Source organism: Balaenoptera musculus, chromosome 14, assembly GCF_009873245.2.
Source record: "Balaenoptera musculus isolate JJ_BM4_2016_0621 chromosome 14, mBalMus1.pri.v3, whole genome shotgun sequence".
NCBI classification, from domain to species: domain Eukaryota; kingdom Metazoa; phylum Chordata; class Mammalia; order Artiodactyla; family Balaenopteridae; genus Balaenoptera; species Balaenoptera musculus.
In genome coordinates, this window is record NC_045798.1 from 8,885,535 (window position 1) to 8,905,228 (window position 19,694).

A 19,694-nucleotide genomic window follows, 5' to 3' on the forward strand; every position below is an offset into this window, starting at 1 on the left:
ATTAGCCAGGGTGAAGGAGGGCCTAGGCAACAGCTCGGTATTCAGGGTGGTAGCTCCCTCCACGTGAAGCCCCAAGAGTTCTTGTGAGTACTTGAAGGTACTTGGGCCCTGGATACAGGGCCAGCCAGAAGACATGATGTAAATGCTGAGAGTCTGGGGAAAGGTTAACAGGTATCAAGCAGGACAAGGTGCTGCGAAGTTAACAGGTCTCCGTGTAAGGGGGTAGAAAGGGCACGTGGAGGCGGATTCTTAATTTAGAGTCCTGGCCTGGCTCATGGAGGCCTCTCAGAGGAGGGGTAAGCTGGTTTGCTTGGCAGAGAATGTAGCGGGTACATTTTGCCAATTTTAGCGTTATGGGGTGTAGAAACAGGTTGAGCAGATCAAATGCAAGGAATGTGTCTCAGCTGCAAACCAAACCAGCATGTCTGAGCTTGTTGGGTGGGGTGCCATTCAGTGGTCAACTTTTCCTGACTCAGTTCCTTGATCATTATTGGCCCTTACAAAGTAAGTTGAATGGTATGGAAGGCTGTTACCCTGTGCTTTCTCAGCTTCAGGCCTTTTCAGCCCACAGAGGTGGTTTAGGCACCCATTTCCCTCAACTCAGACAGCTGGGAGTGGGAAAGACCCAGTGGTGCAGAGTCCTTTTGTCTGCTGTTTCAGGCTTCGCCGCCAAAAAAACGTCTGCATTGGCACCTCCTCAGTAGTTAGTGCTGCTGTGGGCACATCCCTGGCCTCTGTCCTATAGGGAGCAGCAGGTACCCAGCCCCATCCTCACCAAGTACCTGCAGGAAGGCACTGTTGGCCTCTCTGCTTCTGCCGCCATCAGTAGCTGGATAGGACGGCACCATCCTCAGACCCATCATGTTACATGCTCTCAGGCAGCTCTTGCCTGAAACTTGCTCCAGGTTCTTCCTCGATGGGCAAGTGAGCTGAAGGCCCATCCCATCAGTGTTCTGGTTTTTTGCCACCCCATGCCCAGACTGACCTCTTTAGTAGAGCTTTACCCTTTGCCCAGGAGATGGCAGTCTTACACGTTTCCTAAGTGGGGTACTGTGCCAGCAGCTCATTCTGCATCTGCACAGTGCAGGTGACACGTCGGGTAGGGAGAGCTGCAGGAGCTCAGAGACAAGCAGGGCAACTGCCACCTTCCCTCACAAGCAGTGGCTGCCACATTACCTTCAAACTGGGGCCTCGGGCCCCTGAATGTCTGTGTGGTGGGCAGACCTCAGGAATATCCAAGACCACAAGCGTTAGCTCAGTGTCTGCCAAGCCTGTTGTGTCTGCAGTGCGGATGCACCAAATTGTGTCAAAACCACCACCCTGCATATGAGGGTAATTTGCAGCCTTTTTTCTTGAAAGGGAACAGTGATAAGCAGTTCCCCTTCTAGGACTGGGTGCAGCCCAGAGGCTGGCCCCCGGGGAAGGAAGGAGAGGGGTTTGGCGCTGATTACCACGCTGCTCACTCTGCTTCGCCTTCCTTACCCTCTGCACTGCTAACCGAGGACTTCTTAACTTTTGTTATACCTGAAGCGATTAAGTGTCTGCCTGGTGGGATTCTCTGTAGCCAGGTGACATGAGGGGCCTGTGTTGCTGAGCCAGTGCTTCTGGATGCTACCCTGTGTGGGCAACCCCTCAGGGACAGTTGATCAGAAATGCTAGTCTTAAAATCTTAAAAGATCAAGCCGAATATTCCTTTTCATCTGTCACTGTTAATCTTAAATTAGTTATTCTAACATTTCCTCCCCATATTTCATAAAGCTGATTTCCTCTCTCTTTCCTTTTCAGCAATACTGGAGTAACCGCTTCCTAAACCATTTTGCAGAAATTTAAGGGTGTTCAGTTGCGTGCATGTGCGTTTTTTAGAAACACATCTACCAGCCCTCTGCATGATTGATGTTGGGGGTTAAAAGAAAATTAGAAAAAACTCCCCAACTCATTGTGTGTTATGTGGAGGAAACGTGTATTACCAGTGGGGTTTTTAGCTTTTAAATCAAAATAATAATTACAAATGTACAGTTTAGCTTAATGAATCAGAAAGCCTCTCCAGAGAAATTTGGTTTCTTTGCTGCAAGAAGAATGAGGTTCTGAAACCTTATCCAAGAACTTAGAAGCCATCAGCCAAGTCTCCATATTTCTCTGTGCAAGATGTCATAGCTTAAATAAATGTACAATATTCAGTTGTAATGCATGCCTTCAGTTGTAAGTAGCCAGATTTCTCTATGGTGTCATTGAAACATGCTACTTTTTAATTGGCCCTGTACAGTTTGCTTATTTATAAATTTATTGAAAACACTACAGGTGTTGAATGGTTAAAAATGTAGGCTTCCAGTTCATAACTTCAGTTATTTTTTGAGTGTGCAGCTATTTTGCACTGTATTAAATGTAACTTATTTAATGAAATCAGACGCAGTAGACAGATGTTGGTGCAATACGAATATTGTGATGCATTTATATCAATAAAATGCTAAACGTCAATTTATCACAACGCATGTTTGACTTAGACTGTAAATAGAAAGCAGTTTGTTTCTGTGCTGGTAACAGGCATTGCGCAGACATGGTTTCAGGTAAATAAATCTATTCTACGATAAGTTCACAGTGTGGTGTTGACTGTTCTCCTGCAGGAGGGGTGGGTGATGTGCACTGAGGGCCTCCAGACCTGCACCCTGAGCAGTTGTGCCCTTAGGTAGATAAAAGGGACAGAAAGTTCCTGTTGACTTTCTGCATAGGAGAGCAGAGTGGTAGAAGGTCTGGTTGTGTGAGATGAGATCTATAAAATATTCCTGCCCTGGTTCCTGTCTCCCCTCAAGTATGAGAAAAAGAGTGTGTCATGAGTGGGGTTTTCAGAGATAATTAACATGATTTAAAAGTTGTCAGCAGCTTGGAGACTATAGTGATGGAGAGATACTTGTAATACTACTCAGATGCAAAATGTAAAATTTTACATTCCCACTGTTAAGAGATACAGAAAAGAGCTGAGTAAACCAACTATACTCCAATTTTAAAAAAAGAGAAAGGAGGCCCCCCCCCCAAAAAAAGGAACTGAACTCTATATACATGGCAAAAATATTTGATAAATTTTAACATCCATTCTGTAAAGGAAAAAAAAAAACTTTTTGAGTACCCATAATTCCCATTTTTTGACATAATGAAAAATAAGCCCAGAAGTATTGAATTCCAGAATTACACTCACCGTCCACTATTGCCCACAACTTAGCACTGTTCTGGAGAGTCACTGTAGTCAGACAAGAGAAGGGAAAATGCCTAGGAGTGAACAGAAAGGAGCAATGGTCATACTGGATCAATGAGAACACCTTATTTTTAGGAAAGTTTAATAATTTGGGGGAATTAACATCTTAGTATGAATGACACACACGTCATACATTATTAATAATATATGAAAATATCAACAAGTGTTTTAATCGGACTGATTCTAATAAAAATGAAGAAAATGCAAGAGTAGCAAGGAAGGGTACAAACCTCAGGTATAAAACCTACAGTCATTAAATGTATTATCTGAGAAAGGTGGCATTTTAGCTTAGTAGGTAAAAGTTGGGTTATCCATTATGTCACTGGTTAGTCTGAAAAAAAATATGGCTGTATCCCTCACACCCAATCGACTGCAAATGGATCAGAAGATTTGAAAAATGAAGTCCCCCAAAAGAAAAATGGCTAAATGATATAAACAAAACTTGTAAATATAAGATGTTCAATCTCACTAGCAAATTAAATTCACAATGAGATACCATTTCATGCCCATCAATTGACAAAAAAATGGGTCTTCTAATACCAAGGATGTGGACAATGGGCCATCCTTACATTGTAGAGCAATTGGGTATCATCATCTGGTACATTTACAGATGCTCTTAACATACAACCTGGCAGGTCCTTACCTTAGGGAGTTCCTCACAAGTGCTGGAAGGGCCATACCAGGATGTTTGCAAAAGAAAAGCACCAACCTAAATGACCAACAACAGGAAAATGTGTAAGTATATTTAAGGCATGTTGAAATCACTGCATCAGTGAAAATGAATAAACAAACCAGGCATCAGCAAATAAACCTCCCTGCACAGTGCCACCAAGTGCAGTGTATATCAAGTTTAAAATACGCAAAATAAGACCATATCATAGTGGGGTTTTTTTTGTTTTGTCTTTTCTTGGCTGCACTGCACAGCATGCAGGATCTAGTTCCCTGACCAGTGGTCCAACCTGTGGTGTGCCCCCTGCAGTGGAAGTGCAGAGTCTTAACCACTGGACAACCAGGGAACTCCCTAACCATATTATACTCTTTAACCTGGCCCTAGGGCCAGTGCCTGTCTGTGCTAAGGCATGTGCACTAGCTTCCTTGATGAGAAAGTCCAGCTCACAGAAAGTCAGCTAAACTAAATAGCCATGTGGTGGGTTCACAGTGCAAGCTCCTCTCCTCTGTAGATTAGGAGCAAACAGATAAGTAACAAGTTCACAGACACCAGCCACAGGGATAGGAAGTGAGTAGGTGGATAGTGGTTAGTTCCAAGAGGGAGGGAGAGCAGAGTTTCACTTCTGTAAGTAATGCTTGGGTGCCATGTATGTAGGGGTTCATTATGCCTTTCGCAAATCTGAGATTTTTTTTTTTTAAGTCATAAAAGTACCAGGAGAAAACATGGAAGCTGAGAAGACTTTGTAAGCATGACACAAAATCCCAGGAGAGTGATAAACTTGACTACATAAAAATGTAAAATTTTTGGAATAGCCTACACCTCTCTGGAGTTAGTAAAATAGATGTGCTATGCATATAACAAAGAGCAAATTCTCTAAACATACTAGCAAAGATAAAAGTTTAATGATCTCTCCTTTGCAGCTGGCATTAGGAAACAGCTCATGCTGATGGTGAAAATATAAATTGGCCCAATCTCTAGAGGGGAATCTGACAGTATCTATGACATTTTTAAACATCCATACCCTTCAATCAGGCACTTCACTTTGGTGAAATCCCCCCACATGTTTACAAAGCCAAACATAATCCTGCTGCACTATTGTTAGCAAAAGATTGGAAATAACCTGTATGTCCATCAATAAACAAGCTAGCTGTTAAATAAACTAAGAACATTCTTACCATGGAGTATTATGCAGCCTTCAGAAAACCCAAGGTTAGATCTATGAGCCAGCAAGGAATGACGTCCAATACACATTTTCTGCCCAGTGAAATATTCAAGTGCAGGTCCATCCATGTTGTCATAAAGGGCAAAATTTCATTTTTCATGGCTGAGTAATGTTCCATTGCTATGTTCCACATCTTTATCCATTCATCTACTGATGGGCACTTGGGTTGCTTCCATGTCTTGGCTATTGTAAATAATGCTGCAGTGAACATAGGGGTGCATGTATCTTTTCTAAAATACGCAGGAATGGAATTACTACATCACATGGTAGCTCTATTTTTTTTGAGGAACCTCCATACTGTTTAGTGGCCATGCCAATTTACTTTCCCACCAGCAGTGTACGAGGGCTCCCTTTTCTCCACACCCTCCCCAACACTTGTGATTTGTTGTCATTTTGATAAGTCATTCTGACAGGTGTGAGGTAATACAGCTAACTGTGGTTCTGGTTTGCATTTCCCCGACTGTGATGTTGAGCATCTTTTTATGTACCTGTTGGCCATCTGTATGTCTTTGGAAAACTGTATTCAGATCATATGCCCATTTTTTAATCAGGTTTTTTGATGCTGAGTTGTATATTTTGGATATTAACCCCTTGTCATATGTATCATTTGCAAATATCTCCTCCCATTTAGTAGGTGGCCTTTTCATTTTGTTGATAGTTTCCTTTGCTGTGCAAAAGCTTTTTAGTTTGATGTAGTCACATTTGTTTGTTTTTGCTTTTGTTTCCCTTGCCTGAGGAGACATAGCTTTAAAAAAAAGCATTACTAAAGACCAATGTCAAAGAGCATACTGCCTATGTTCTCTTCTAGGAGTTTTATGGTTTCAGGTCTGAAATTTAAGTCTTTAATCCATTTTGACTTTATTTTTGTGCATGGTGTGAGAGTAGTCCAGTTTGATTCTTTTGCATGTAGCTGTCCAGTTTTCCCAAAACTATTTACTGAAGAGACTGTCTTTTCCCCATTGTGTATTCTTGCCTCCTTTGTCATAATTAATTGCACATATAGTCGTGGGCTCATTTGGGCTCTCTATTCTTTTCCATTGATCTATATGTGTTTTTTTGTGCTAGTACCATGCTATTTTGATGATTGTAGCTTTGTAGTATAGTTTGAAATCAGGGAACATATCTTCAGCTTCGTTCTTCTTTCTCAAGATTGTTTTGGCTATTTAGGGTCTTTTTTGTTTCCATACAAATTTTAGAGTTATTTGCTCTAGATGTGTGAAAAATGCCACTGGTATTTTGATAGGGATTGCACTGAATCTGTAGATTGCCTGGGATAGTATGGTCATTTTAACAATATTCTTCCAATCCATTAGTATATCTTTCTTCCGTTTCTGTCTTCTTCAGCTTCTTTCATGAGTGTCTTATAGTTTTCAGAGTACAGGCTTTTTACCTCCTTAGATTTATTCCTAGGTATTTTACTCTTTTTGATGTGATTACAAATGGGATTTTTTCTTAATTTCTTTTTCTGATACTTGTTAGTGTATAGAAATTCAACAGGTTTCTGTATATTAATTTTGTATCCTGCAACATTACCAAATTCATTGATGAGCTCTAATAATTTTTTGGTGGCATCTTGTGGATTTTCTATGTATAGTATCATGTCACCTGTAAACAATAAATTTATTTTTTATTTTTATTTTTGGCTGTGTTGGGTCTTTGTTGCTGTGCGCGGGCTTTCTCTGGTTGCGGCGAGCATATGGCCTGTACTATGTTGAAGTATGTTCCTCTGTATGTACTTTGTTGAGAGTTTTTATCATAAATGGATGTTGAATCTTGTCAAAAGCTTTTTGTCCATCTATTTATATGATCATCTGGCTTTTATTCTTCAGTTTGTTAATGTGGTATGTAACACTTATTTGCAGATATTGAACTATCCTTGCATCCCTGAGATAAATCCCACTTGATCATGGTGTATGATCCTTTTTATGTATTGTTGAATTTGGTTTGCTAATATTTTCTTGAGGATTTTGCATCTATGTTCAGCAGTGATACTAGCCTCTAATTTTCTTTTTCTGTGACATCTCTGTCTGGTTTTGGTATCAGAGTGATTCTGGCATTGTAGAATGAGTTTGGAAACATTCCTTCCTCTGCAATTTCTTGAAATAGTTGAGAAAGATAGGTGTTAATTCTTCTCTAAATGTACAGAATTCATCTGTGAAGCCATCTGGTCCTACACTTTTGTTTTGGGGAAGTTGTTTTATTGCTGATTGAACTTCATTAATGGTAACTGGTCTGTTTATGTATTTTCTATTTCCTCCTGGTTCAGTCTTGGGAGAGCGTACATTTCTAGGAATTTGTTCATTTCTTCTAGGTTGTCCATTTTATTGGCATGTAGTTATTTGTAGTAGTCTCTTATGATCCTTTGTATTTCTGGGGTGTTGGTTGTGACTTCTCCTTTTTCATTTCTTTTTTTTTTTTTTTAATTTATTTTTGGCTGCATTGGGTCTTCGTTGCCGCAGGCAGGCTTTCTCTAGTTGTGGTGAGCAGGGGCTACTCTTTGTTGCAGTGCACGTGCTTCTCATTGTGGTGGCTTCTCTTGTTGCGGAGCACGGGCTCTAGGCACATGGGCTTCAGTAGTTGTGGCACGAGGGCTCAGTAATTGTGGCTTGTGGGATCTAGATCACAGGCTCAGCAGTTGTGGTGCACAGGCTTAGTTGCTCCATGGCATGTGGGATCTTCCCAGACCAGGGCTCGAACCTGAGTCCCCTGCATTAGTAGGCGGATTCTTAACCCTTGCACCACCAGGGAAGCCCTTCATTTCTGATTTTATTGATTTGGGCCCTCTCTCTTTTTCTTGATGAGTCTGGCTAAAGGTTTATCAATTTTGTTTATTTTTTCAAAGAATCAGCTCTTAGTTTTTTTGATCCTTCCTATTGTTTTCTTAGTCTTTATTTCTGCTCTAATCTTTATGATTTCTTTCTTTCTACTAACTTTGGGTTTTGTTTGTTCTTCTTTTTCTAGTTCTTTTAGATGTAAAGTTAAGTTGTTTGAGATTTTTCTTGTTTCCTGAGCTAGGCTTGGATCACTATAAATCTCCCTCTTCGAACTGCTTCTTCTGCATCCCACAGACTTTGAATCATTCTGTTTTTGCTTTTATTTGTCTTCAAGTATTTTTTAAATTTCTTCTGTGATTTCTTCAGTGATCCACTGCTTGTTTAGTAGCATATTCCCCACAAGGGAAGAGAACAAAAGAAGAAAGGGAGAAAAAATAACTACAAAAACAACCCCCCAAACACTTAACAAAATGGCAATAAGTGGGACTTCCCTGGTGGCGCAGTGGTTAAGAATCCACCTGCCAATGCAGGGGACCCAGGTTCGAGCCCTGATTCGGGAAGATTCCCACATGCCGCAGAGCAACTAAGCCCGTGCGCCACAACTACTGAGCCTGTGCTCTAGAGCCCGCGAGCCACAACTACTGAAGCCCGCGCACCTAGAGCCTGTGCTCCGCAGCAAGAGAAGCCACCGCAGTGAAAAGCCCGTGCACCGCAATGAAGAGCAGCCCCCGCTCTCGCCACAACCAGAGAAAAGCCCGCGCGCAGCAACGAAGACCTGATGGCTGCATCAGGCTGCATAAATAAATAAATTTATTATTATTTTTAATGGCAGTAAGTACATACCTATCAATAATTACTTTAAATGTAAATGGACTAAATGCTCCAAGACATAGAGTGACTGAATGGATACAAAAAGAAGACCCATATATATACTGCCTTCAAGAGACTCATCTCAGATCAAAAGGCATACTGAAAGTGAGAGGATGGAAAAAGGCATTCTATGCAAAGGGAAATGAAAAGAATGCTGGAGTAGCGATACTTGTGTCAGACAAAATAGATTTTGAAACAAAGACTTTAACAGGAGGCAAAGGACATTACATAGTGATCAAGGGATCAATCCAAAGAGAAGACATAACAACTCTATATATATATTCACCCAACACAGGAGCACCTAAATACATAAAGCAAATATTAACAGACATAAAGGGAGAAACTGACAGTAACACAATATTAGTAGGGGACTTTAACACACCACTTAGATCGATGGACATATCATCCAGACAGAAAACACTGGCCTTGAATGACACATTAGAACAAATGGAATATATATATAAAACATCCCATCCAAAAGGAGCAGAATACACATTCTTTTCAAGTACATATGGAACATTCTCCAGGACAGAGTCATAAACTGGGGTTGGTAAATTTAAGAAAACTGAAATCATAGCAAACATCTTTTCTGACCACAATGCTATGATACTAGAAATCAAGTATAAGAAAAAAACAGAAGCAAAAAAAACCCTGCAAACACACAAACATGTAGAGGTTAAATAATATTCTACCATTTCTTTTAAAAAACAAGAGGAAGTTTTCAGTAATGATGGTTGCTGAGAATAACTGAAAATGCTGTGATATAGATGGCAGATGGTGGTAGCCAGTTTTCTCACTGCTGGAGCAGGAGGCTACAGATAAGCAAGGGAAGACAGCTAGAATGATCCATGTGGTAGTGAATTACAGTTGGAAACACCAGGATAAATTATGTTTAGCTTAATATTAATACAGACAATTCCATATAGAAATATTTCTAGTTATGTGTATACACATATGTATTGCACTGTCAACTGAGTGGGCCAAGAAGCAAGGACACTCCAGTGGCGATGAGCACACTTAGCTCCTAGTTTAGGTTTCTGATGCCATTCTCCAATTAAAGGAATCAAGTCTCCTTGGAGAAAATGGCTGATTCTAGAACTGAGGCAGAAAATGTACAAATGCCTGGAGAACACTAGTGCCAGAAAGTAAGGAAGTGCTCAAACACAAAATCAATGATCAAGGAGATGAAGTTATGTCAAAGGGACACAGGAGCCAAGTGAAGAAGCTTTGAATGGCCAAAGCTGGAACAATTAGAGCAATAAAATAAAGTAGTATTGAATTATAATCCAAAGTATAAAATAAACATCCATGAGTTCATATTGATATAAATAAATGGGAGAAAACAGAAATCTCCCTTGTAGAAAGAATCCAAGTAATTTCTATAGGCAATCTGCCATTACAGAGGTGAAGTTCTTTAAGCCTGAGCTTAAATCACATAGTGACTTCCTTCCAAAGAGTACATATGGGAACGTCCCTGGTGGCGCAGTGGTTAAACATCCGCCTGCCAATGCAGGGGATGCGCGTTCGATCCCTGGTCCAGGAAGATGCCACATGCCGCGGAGCAACTAAGCCCGTGCGCCACAACTACTGAGCCCACATGTTGCAACTACTGAAGCCCAAGCATCTAGAGCCCGTGCTCCACAACAAGAGAAGCCACCACAATGAGAAGCCCCGTACATCGCAATGGAGAGCAGCCCCCCCAACTCACTGCAACTAGAGAAACCCCATGTGCAGCAACAAAGGCCCAGTGCAGCCCCCCACCCCCCAAAAAAAAGAGTACATATAATGTAGACAGGGGAAAAAGTAACTCAGAGTGGAGAAACCTGACAGACCCTACCTCAGCTAAGTGATGTCATCCTGAGAGCATGTACCCTTGATATGAAGTGAAGAGGACGACATTTTACCTGTGGTCTTCCTCCCAAAACACATAACCTCAGTCTAATCAAAGGAGAAACATCTGACAAATCCCAAAAGACACTCTGCAAAATCCCTGACCAATGGTCCTTAAAACTGTTGAGGTCATCAAAAAGAAGGAAAGTCTGAGAAACTTTCACAGCCAAGAGAAGCCTAAGAACACATGCTGACTAAATGCAGTACGGTATCCTGAATGGGATCCTGGAATAGAAATAGGAAAAGACTAACGAAATCTGAATAAATTACGGACTTTAGTTAATAATAATGTATAAGTATCATTAAAAATGTACCATATTGTTAAAAAATGTTAATAACAAGGGAATCTGGGTCTGGGGTATATGAGAACCCTCTGTACTATCTGCTTAATTTTTCCATAAGTCTAAAAGCATTCTATATTATATATATATATATATGACTCAGCCACAAAAAAGAATGAAATCTTGCCATTTGCAACAACATGGATGGATACATACCACATCTCCTTTATCCATTCTTCCACTGTAAAGCTGGTTTCATGATTTTGTGTGTGCCCTTTAAAAGCACCCACTGACCTTTGAAGCCAAATGTTCTGGGGACTCGTTTTCCTAGTGTGACGTCCCTGGGCTAGGGAGCCCAATGTGGGGCTCAGACCCCTTTACTCCTTGGGGAGAACCTCTCTAATTGTAATTATCCTCCCATTTGTGGTTCGCCTACCTGGGGGTATAGGACTTGACTATACTGTGTCTCCACCCTTCCTACTTGTCTCATGGTTCCTTCATTTTATCTTTAGTTGCAGAAGATCTTTTCTGCTAGTCTTCATGTCGTTCTCGTCAATAGTTGTTGTGTATAAATAGTTGTAGTTTTGCTGTGCCCATGGAAGGAGATGAGCTCAGGGTCTTCTTATTCCACAATCTTGCCCACTCACCAAATTTTTTAAAAATCCTCATAGAAGCATCGAAGAACTATAAGGTGGTCCAGAATTTCCAGGCAAAAATCTAAGAGAAAGCAAGAGAGATCATCAGAATATCCACTAGGAGAGGTCAACTTTTCTCCTAGTGGCATCTACCTATCCAAATAAACTAAGCTGTGAATGCAAGCAGGGGTTTTGAGGGCTCACAGAGTAAAAAAGGCAAAGTCAAATCCAGGGCCCACCAAAAGTGGGAAGTCTCAAAGGACATTAAGCTGTGACCCCTGAAGGGCTAACACCTCAGGGTACAAGCAAACCTTCCCCAAAACTCAAAGAATGGTAGGCAGCATTGCCTTGGTGCTGAGCAGAACCAGGAAAATATCTGCAGCCCAAACTCTATCCTAGTGGTGACCTATGAAACCTCAAGGCATGAATTTAAAGTCACTGACAGTACTCCTAAGCACCAAGCAGAAATAAATGTAAATCCTGTCTGGGGGAAAGGCACCTTCATTTTACGTCATAGGAGAACCACACAATTATTTTTCAAAGCAGCACACAGTAGAAGACAACCAAGTACATAAGAAAACAAGGTACCATGAGTGAGAGCCTACAGAAACACACATTACAGATCCACACAGACTTCACATATGGGAAGTATTAGATATAAAACATTCATACTGGGACTTCCTTGGTGGTCCACTGGTAAAGAATCCACCTTCCAATGCAGGGGACGCGGGTTGGATCCCTGGTCGGGGAACTAAGGTCCCACATGCCGCAGGGCAACTAAGCCTGCACACCACAACTACTAAGCTTCCACGCCTCAACTAGAGAGCCTGCATGCTGCAAACTACAGAGCCCATGAGCTCTGGAACCTGAGCGCCACAACTACAGAGCCCACATGCCCTGGAGCCTGTGCGCCACAACTAGAGAAGAGAAAACCCGTACACCACAATTAGAGAGAAGCTCGTGCACTGCAACAAAAGATCCCGCATGCCACAGCTAAGACCCGACACAGCCAAAAATAAATAAATAATTAAATAAATCTTTTTAAAAAATAAATAAATAAAAAGAACACATTCATGCTTACTTTGCTTAAAGAAAAATAGATGAAAATCTGCAGGACACAGGAATTATTAAAAGTGAACAAAGGGGGACTTCCCTGGCAGTCCAGTGGTTGAGACTTCACCTTCCAATGCAGGGGGTGCAGATCTGATCCCTGGTTGGGGAGCTAAGATCCCACATGCCTCACGGCCAAAAAACCAAAACATAAAACAGAAGCAACATTGTAACAAAGTCAATAAAGACTTTAAAAAATGGTCCATATCAAAAAAAATCTTAAAAGAAAAAAAAAGTTAACATAGGGACTTCCCTGGCAGTCCAGTGGTTAAGACTCCATGCTTCCACTGCAGGGGGCACAGGTTTGATCCCTGGTCTGGGAACTAATATCCCACATGCTGCAGCGCAGCCAAAAAAAAGGGAACGTAGCAGAGAGGGAACTTAAATGGAACCCTAGAAATGAAAAGTACAATAACCAAAACTAAAAACTTAATGGATGGATGGATGTGGTATCAGAGTGGACACTGCAAAATAACAAATGAAGTGGAAGACAGATGAAAAGAAAATACAGCAGAATGCAGCAGAGAAAGGAAAAAAAAGCTAGAAAATACAGAAGGAAGGTAAAAATACCTGGAAGATAGACTGAGAAAAGGTGACAAAGTCAAATATACATTTTATCATAGTTTCAGAAGACGAGAGTATGAGAGAGGTATTATTTGAAGAGGAAATGGCTGAGAATTTTCTAGAAGTGATAATCCAGATGCAAGAATCCCAACAAATCGCAAAAAGTGTAAATAACAAGAAATCCGGCCCTAGAAATAGTATAGTGAACTGCAGAGAAGCAAAGACAGAGAAAATCTTAAAAGCAACAGAGGGCAAAAAAAAAAAAAAAAAAAAAAAAGGCACTACCTTTAAGGAGTGACAGCCTACTGCTGACTTCACAACAGTTAGTGGAGGCCAGAAAACAGTGAGATGACAACTTCATGTGCTGAAATTACTGGCAACCTAGAATACTAAACCTGGAGAAAATATACAGTAATTAAAGAATCGAAGTCAAATATTTTCAGACAAACAAAAACAGAATTCTTCACCAGCAGACTCACACTAAGGGAAACTCTAGATGGGGGGCAGGGGTAAGCAATCTAAGTGATGTGCAGGCCTCTGTCACCCAGGAGCATGGCAACGTCACTGGCTAGCTCCAGATTTAGATACACTGGTAAGTATGTTGCCATTTCCTAGGGTAAACACTAAATAACAGAAATAGAGGCAAGACTAACAAATCAACAGAAGGACAAAAATGAAAGAAATCTAAAAAGATATTAAAAAAATGAAAAGGATATAAAAAATAGAAAGGATAATAGAAGGTGATAGAGCCAACCCCAAATATAATCAATAGTAACATTATAAGAACATACTAAATATGTTATTCCTGTTGCTCTGTTTCTGAGAGAGTGATTTCCGCATGACCCAGATATTTCTATTTTGAAAAGCAATCCATGCTTCTAATATGATTCCAGCAGCAGGAAGAGATACAAACATGTCCAGCAGTCAGCTAGGAAGTGTTGGAGGAGCTGAAACTGACTGCTTTTTCATCAAAATTAGTAGAAATTATAAAATACATTTTGTAAGTTAAACTTACTTAAAATCAAAATGGTTTTAATTCAGGACTAAAAGTGTACAAAGTTTAACATTTTTATGTCTTTGATATTTATACATCATGACCTATTAAGAAAGATTTCACTGAATATGGAAAGTTTACTTTTTAAATAAACTCTGCCGATGAACAGTACAGGTACAAAACGGGGGGTGGTATAGTATATATACAAACATGCAATTTCAAATTATTTCTGAAAAAATACACAAGAAACTAGTAATTATGATTGCTTCTGAGGAGGGAATTAGGAGAAGAAAGAAGACGGGGAAGTTTCACCTTATGCCCTTTTGAAAATTGTGAATCTAACTTAAGAAAATATATTAGACCATCTGATACTAACAATTTAATGGAAGTGCAAAGAGCTAAGAATAGCCAGAACACTTCTAAGATCAAGGAGTCTTGCCCTTCCAAATATCAATAAATTTTATAAAGCTACAGTAAAATTAAGACAGTGAGGTATAGGTGCTGGGATAGAAAAACTGACCAATGGTATGGAAAAGAGAGCTTAGAAACAGAGTTGCTCATTTCGAACACCTGATTTGTAACCCAGCTGGCATTAAAGATCAGTGGAAAAAGCAGGTAATTTTTTAATACCTGATGGTTATGCATGTTTAAACCTAAATTTTTAAAAATCAATAAAATTGGATCCCTACCTCACACCGTACATACAGGAGAATAAATTTTTGACTCTGAGATAAGGAAAGATATCATAAGAATTAGAAAATACAACCATAGGGAATTCCCTGGTGGCCGAGTGGTTAGGATTCTGGGCTTTCACTGCCGTGGCCCAAGTTCAATCCCTGGTTGGGGAACTGAGATCCCACAAGTCACACGGTGTGGCCAAAAAACAACAGGAAAGGAAGGAAGGAAGGAAGGAGGGAGGGAGGAGGGAAGGAAGGAAGGAAATACAACCATAAAGAAAAAGACTGGTAAATTCAAGTACATTAAAATTAAGACCCTCTGTTAATCAAAGATACTATTGGGGCTTCCCTGGTGGCGCAGTGGTTAAGAATCTGCATGCCAATTCAGGGGACACAGGTTTGAGCCCTGGTCCAAGAAGATCCCACATGCTGCGGAGCAACTAAGCCCATGCGCCACAACTACTGAGCCTGTGCTCTAGAGCCTGCAAACCACAACTACTGAAGCCTGTGTGCCACAAATACTGAAGCCTGCGCACCACAACTACTGAAGCCTGCGCGCCTAAAGCCTGTGATCTGCAACAAGAGGAGCCACCACAATGAGAAGGCCTTGCACTGCAACGAAGAGTAGCCCCCGTTCGCCACAACTAGAGAAAGCCCGTGCACAGCAACGAAGACCCAACGCAGCCAAAAAATAAATTAAATAAATCAAAAAAAAAAAAAAAAAAGATACTATTAAAGAGAGTGAAGGAGACTTCCCTGGTGGTCCAGTGGTTAAGAATCCGCCTTCCAATGCAGGGGACGCAGGTTTGATCCCTGGTCGGGGAACTAAGAGCCCGCATGCTGCGGGGCAACTAAGCCCACGTACCACAACTACAGAGCCCACGCACAACTAGAGAGCATGCACACTGCAACTAGACAGAAGCCCGCATGCCGCAACAAAAGATCCCGTGTGCCTCAACTAAGACCCGACGCAGCCAAAAATAAATAAATAAATATTTCCAAAAAATAAAGAAAGAAAGAAGGCTGGAGATAGCATAGCTCTGACTTCCAAAGATGAAAAAACAAAAAGGTGAATGTTAAAAAAGAGAATGAAAAGGCAAGTCACAAACTGGAAGAAGGTATCTGCAACTCATATTCTGAATTACATCCAGAATATATAAAGAACTTCTATGAATTAATAAGAAAAATAAGTGCAATAGAAAAATGGGCAAAAAATTTTTTCACAGAAGAGGAAGCACAAGTAATTCCTAGATATATGAAATGATGTTCAATCTTGTTACAAAAACAGAAACTTGTAAATTAAAATCACTATGTCATCCCACATCCAGGAGAAAATTAAGGTTTGACAATACCAAATGCCAGTGAGGAGCTGGGACAAAGGACTGCAGGTGTGCATGTAAATTTGTACAACTTCTTTGGAAAACAGTTTGACAATATCTGGTAAAACTGAACACGTGCATACCTTACACCCATCAGTTCCACCTCTGAGTATAACCCTACACAAGTCTGTGCTTATGTACAGAAGTCACATATGAAAACATACATAGCAGCAATGTTTGAAAAAAACTAGAAACAACTAAAATGTCCATCATTGGCAGAATTAATAAGATGGGGGTGTTGGATACACCCCATGGAATATTATATAGCAGTGAAAAATGAACGTAGTATCCTACGAATGCCTGACCACTCCTCACCAAATTTTCAAGGAAAGTCATCAAAAAAAAAAAAAAAAAGGATAGTCTGAGAAACTTTCACAGCCAAGAGGAACCTAAGGAGACATGATGATGTCTAAATGTAGTGTGCTACCCTGGATGGAACCCTGGAACCAAAAAAGGATATAAGGTAAAAACTAAAGGAAACTTGAATAAACTATGGACTTTTGTTAATAATAATGTAACAGTCTTCATTAATTGTAATAAACATGCCATACTAATGTAAGATGTTAGCAGGGAAAACTGTGTGCAGGATATATGGGTATTCTCTGTACTATCTACTCTATTTTTCTATAAATCTAAAACTGTTCTAAAAATAATGTCTATCAATTAAAAATGAAGCTATAGGAGTATTAATATGAATCAATATTTAAAATGTTAAGTAAGGGTATCATGGAAAAATATAGACAACATGACTATTTACATTAAATTCAAGAACAGCAAATAAATGTGTTTAGGATAAAAACATGGTAAAACTGAAAATAAAATGGAAAAACAATATTACAGGTGAGAAAAATGAGCTATCTGTTCAAGGTTCACTTGAACTTCCAGGGTCAGAAAGTAAAGGAAGTATATAAAAACAAGATTCAGAATAGTGGTTACCTCTGGCAGGGGTAGTGGAGAAAGGTGGGCAGAAGGAGGGAGGGAATGGGATGTTATCAGTTTTGAGCACAAGGGGTCTTCTGGGATTGTGAAAATGTTCTATTTCTTGTCCTGGATAAAGTGTACATGTGTGTTTCTACATATTTTCATATACTTCTATATGTATGCTATATTTTACAAATTTTACATTTTTATTTAAAAAGAAAGGAAAAACTTATCTGTCCCCTAGGCAGGCTCTGGCCCTAGTGCCCTGGCACAATTATTCTTCATGGGAGGCGGTTCTCCTAGATTTGGTTAGGGGTCTTCACATGGCCTTGTCCTCTGAGGTGGCTCCCTCTGGCCTCCCCTAAGCTGACAGAAGCTGTCTTTCTGGTCAACACGGCTGGTTAGAGTAGCTCCAGATGGGGACTGTGCATAGGGGTCATCTCTGTCCCTTCCCATCAAACACCATCAAGCTCAGCAAAGCAGCAGCATGGGACTGGGGAGCAGTAGGGGACTGGGGGGCTTTGGAGATCAGCTTCTTTCAGCCCATCAAGGACGGGGCTTCAGTCTTGGCACCACCCAGGCTGGAGGGCAGAGGCCTCTCTCAGAAAAGATCCCTGCTTGCTACCATTCCCTCTCAATCCCTGGACAAAATCCCCACTGCCCCAGGGGCCTGACAAGGGAGATGGGCTGGTGGGTAGAGTGGACTGAAGTCATAAATGGAAAATGATCCAAAAATTAAAAATAATTTCTCTGGGCCACAGACCCATGTAGGACTAAACCTGGCACTGAGAGGGGCTCAGGGCAAATCTGTTCATCCAGCACCAAAGGGGGCCAGAGGGCAAGGCTCATGTCCACAAGGATGCTGACCCCAAAAGGACCAAGGTTTAGCCTTGGGAGGCCACTCCCCTCCCACACGACCCACCCAAAGGCTCCAATGCTGACAGCCCTGCCACAAAGCCCCACACACCGGACGACCCAGAGAGGGGTCCCGACTCCCTGAGTTCTCTTCCAAAAGAAGATGGAGGCACAGAGAGGTTAAGGGCCATGTAGCCAGTGACAGGCCATTGACCTGAGCCTTCTACCTGGTGGTAGGGACAGGCCCTTCCTTTGAGAGGCTCAGCCCTCCTAGTGGGGAGGGTGGAATTCCTCCAAGGAGGCACTGAAAGAAGGATGGAGGCTCAGAGAGGACACAAGTAGCCCGCAATCACCACTGCCACACACACACACACACACACATGCACACACACACACACACACACACACACACACACACACACGATAAGCCTCATCAAGCACGGTCTCCCTCAGCCCTAAAATAGAGATGTGACCTCAGTCCAGGAAACACTCTCCAACCCAGAGCCAGCAAGGGCTGTCCCATGGGGGAAGGGGTCCCCAAATCCCAAAGGCCTGAGAAAGCAAAGGTAGAGGCCTCAGCAGACCTCACCAGTCCACCATAAGCTCCCACTCCAGCAAGAGGAAGTGAGATGGGAGTTCCAGAGACTGGGAATCTCCTGGTTCACCCCTAACCTGAAGCCAATGGATGGACTCCCTAGGTAGACTGGGGCAGCTGGGGCACACTGACCAGAGACAGGGAGCCCACAGGGCTGGCCTGAGCTTACAGATTCGCTTCACAGAAACAGGACCAGCTAGTCAGCCCCCTTGAAAGTTCCAAACAAGATCACTATATCCTTTCACTCTGAAATCCCCCTCCTGGGAATTTACCCAAAGAAGGAAAAAGCTGTGAGCACAACGGAGGTCACCACAGGGCTGTTTATAAAGAGACAGACACTGGAAGATTGAAGTGACCAGCAAGAGCGGCCTAGTGATGGTGCTGCCCTTGCCAAACGGTTTGGCAGCCCTTAAATCCAGCAAGACTGAGGATTAAGACGGACAGCAAGGGGTGCTTAGAGCCCATTTTTTCCTTAACAGACTAGAAAATTGTGCAGAGATCGCAGTTAAGAACACACAAAAACTCTAAGATGAGAAATCTTGGACAGATGAAGACTGTTTGCTCATCTATGAAATGCGGCTAATTTCAGTGATGCCTCAGGAGTGTGAGGCTAAAATGTGATAACACAGGCACAGGGCTTACCTTATAGCTCAGGCCGGACGAGTGCTCAAGAAATAGCAAATCAAAATGATACGAGCTTTTATCACACCGAAGACCGGTAAAAAACAAAAACACTTGATGACACCAGTGTTTACTGAGGGTTCAGGAAACAAGCACTCCCATCTATTGTTGGAGAGCAATCTGACAGCATCCATCAAAGCCTTTAAATGCACATACTCTGAGATCAGAAATTTTACTACAAGGAACTTGAACTCTGTCTTTGGAATACTATGCCAAAACATGTTCATGGTAGTGCAGACTGCAATAATTATATACAAAGCTGGAAACAGGGGTCTACCAACAGCAGAAGGGTTACAACAGAAATGGTTCCATCCACAGAATGGGATTCT

General features: G+C 41.4%; 2 protein-coding genes across 2 annotated transcripts in view; one reads left to right on the forward strand and one right to left on the reverse strand.

Moving 5' to 3' along the window:
• ATP2A2 (ATPase sarcoplasmic/endoplasmic reticulum Ca2+ transporting 2) overlaps positions 1-2,593 on the forward strand; it is a 63,322-nt gene extending 60,729 nt beyond the window's left edge. Inside the window, exon 21 of the mRNA XM_036874495.1 lies at positions 1,786-2,593. Within this exon, the coding sequence (XP_036730390.1) occupies positions 1,786-1,799 (14 nt within the window). The 3' untranslated portion in view covers positions 1,800-2,593. The remainder of the gene's footprint in view (positions 1-1,785) is intronic.
• The window catches only part of ANAPC7 (anaphase promoting complex subunit 7), a 58,713-nt gene that overhangs the window by 11,916 nt on the left and 27,103 nt on the right, over positions 1-19,694 (reverse strand). Inside the window, 3 exon segments of the mRNA XM_036874497.1 lie at positions 3,191-3,261; positions 3,891-3,956; positions 11,391-11,671. The gene's annotated coding sequence lies outside the window, so the exon portion shown is untranslated.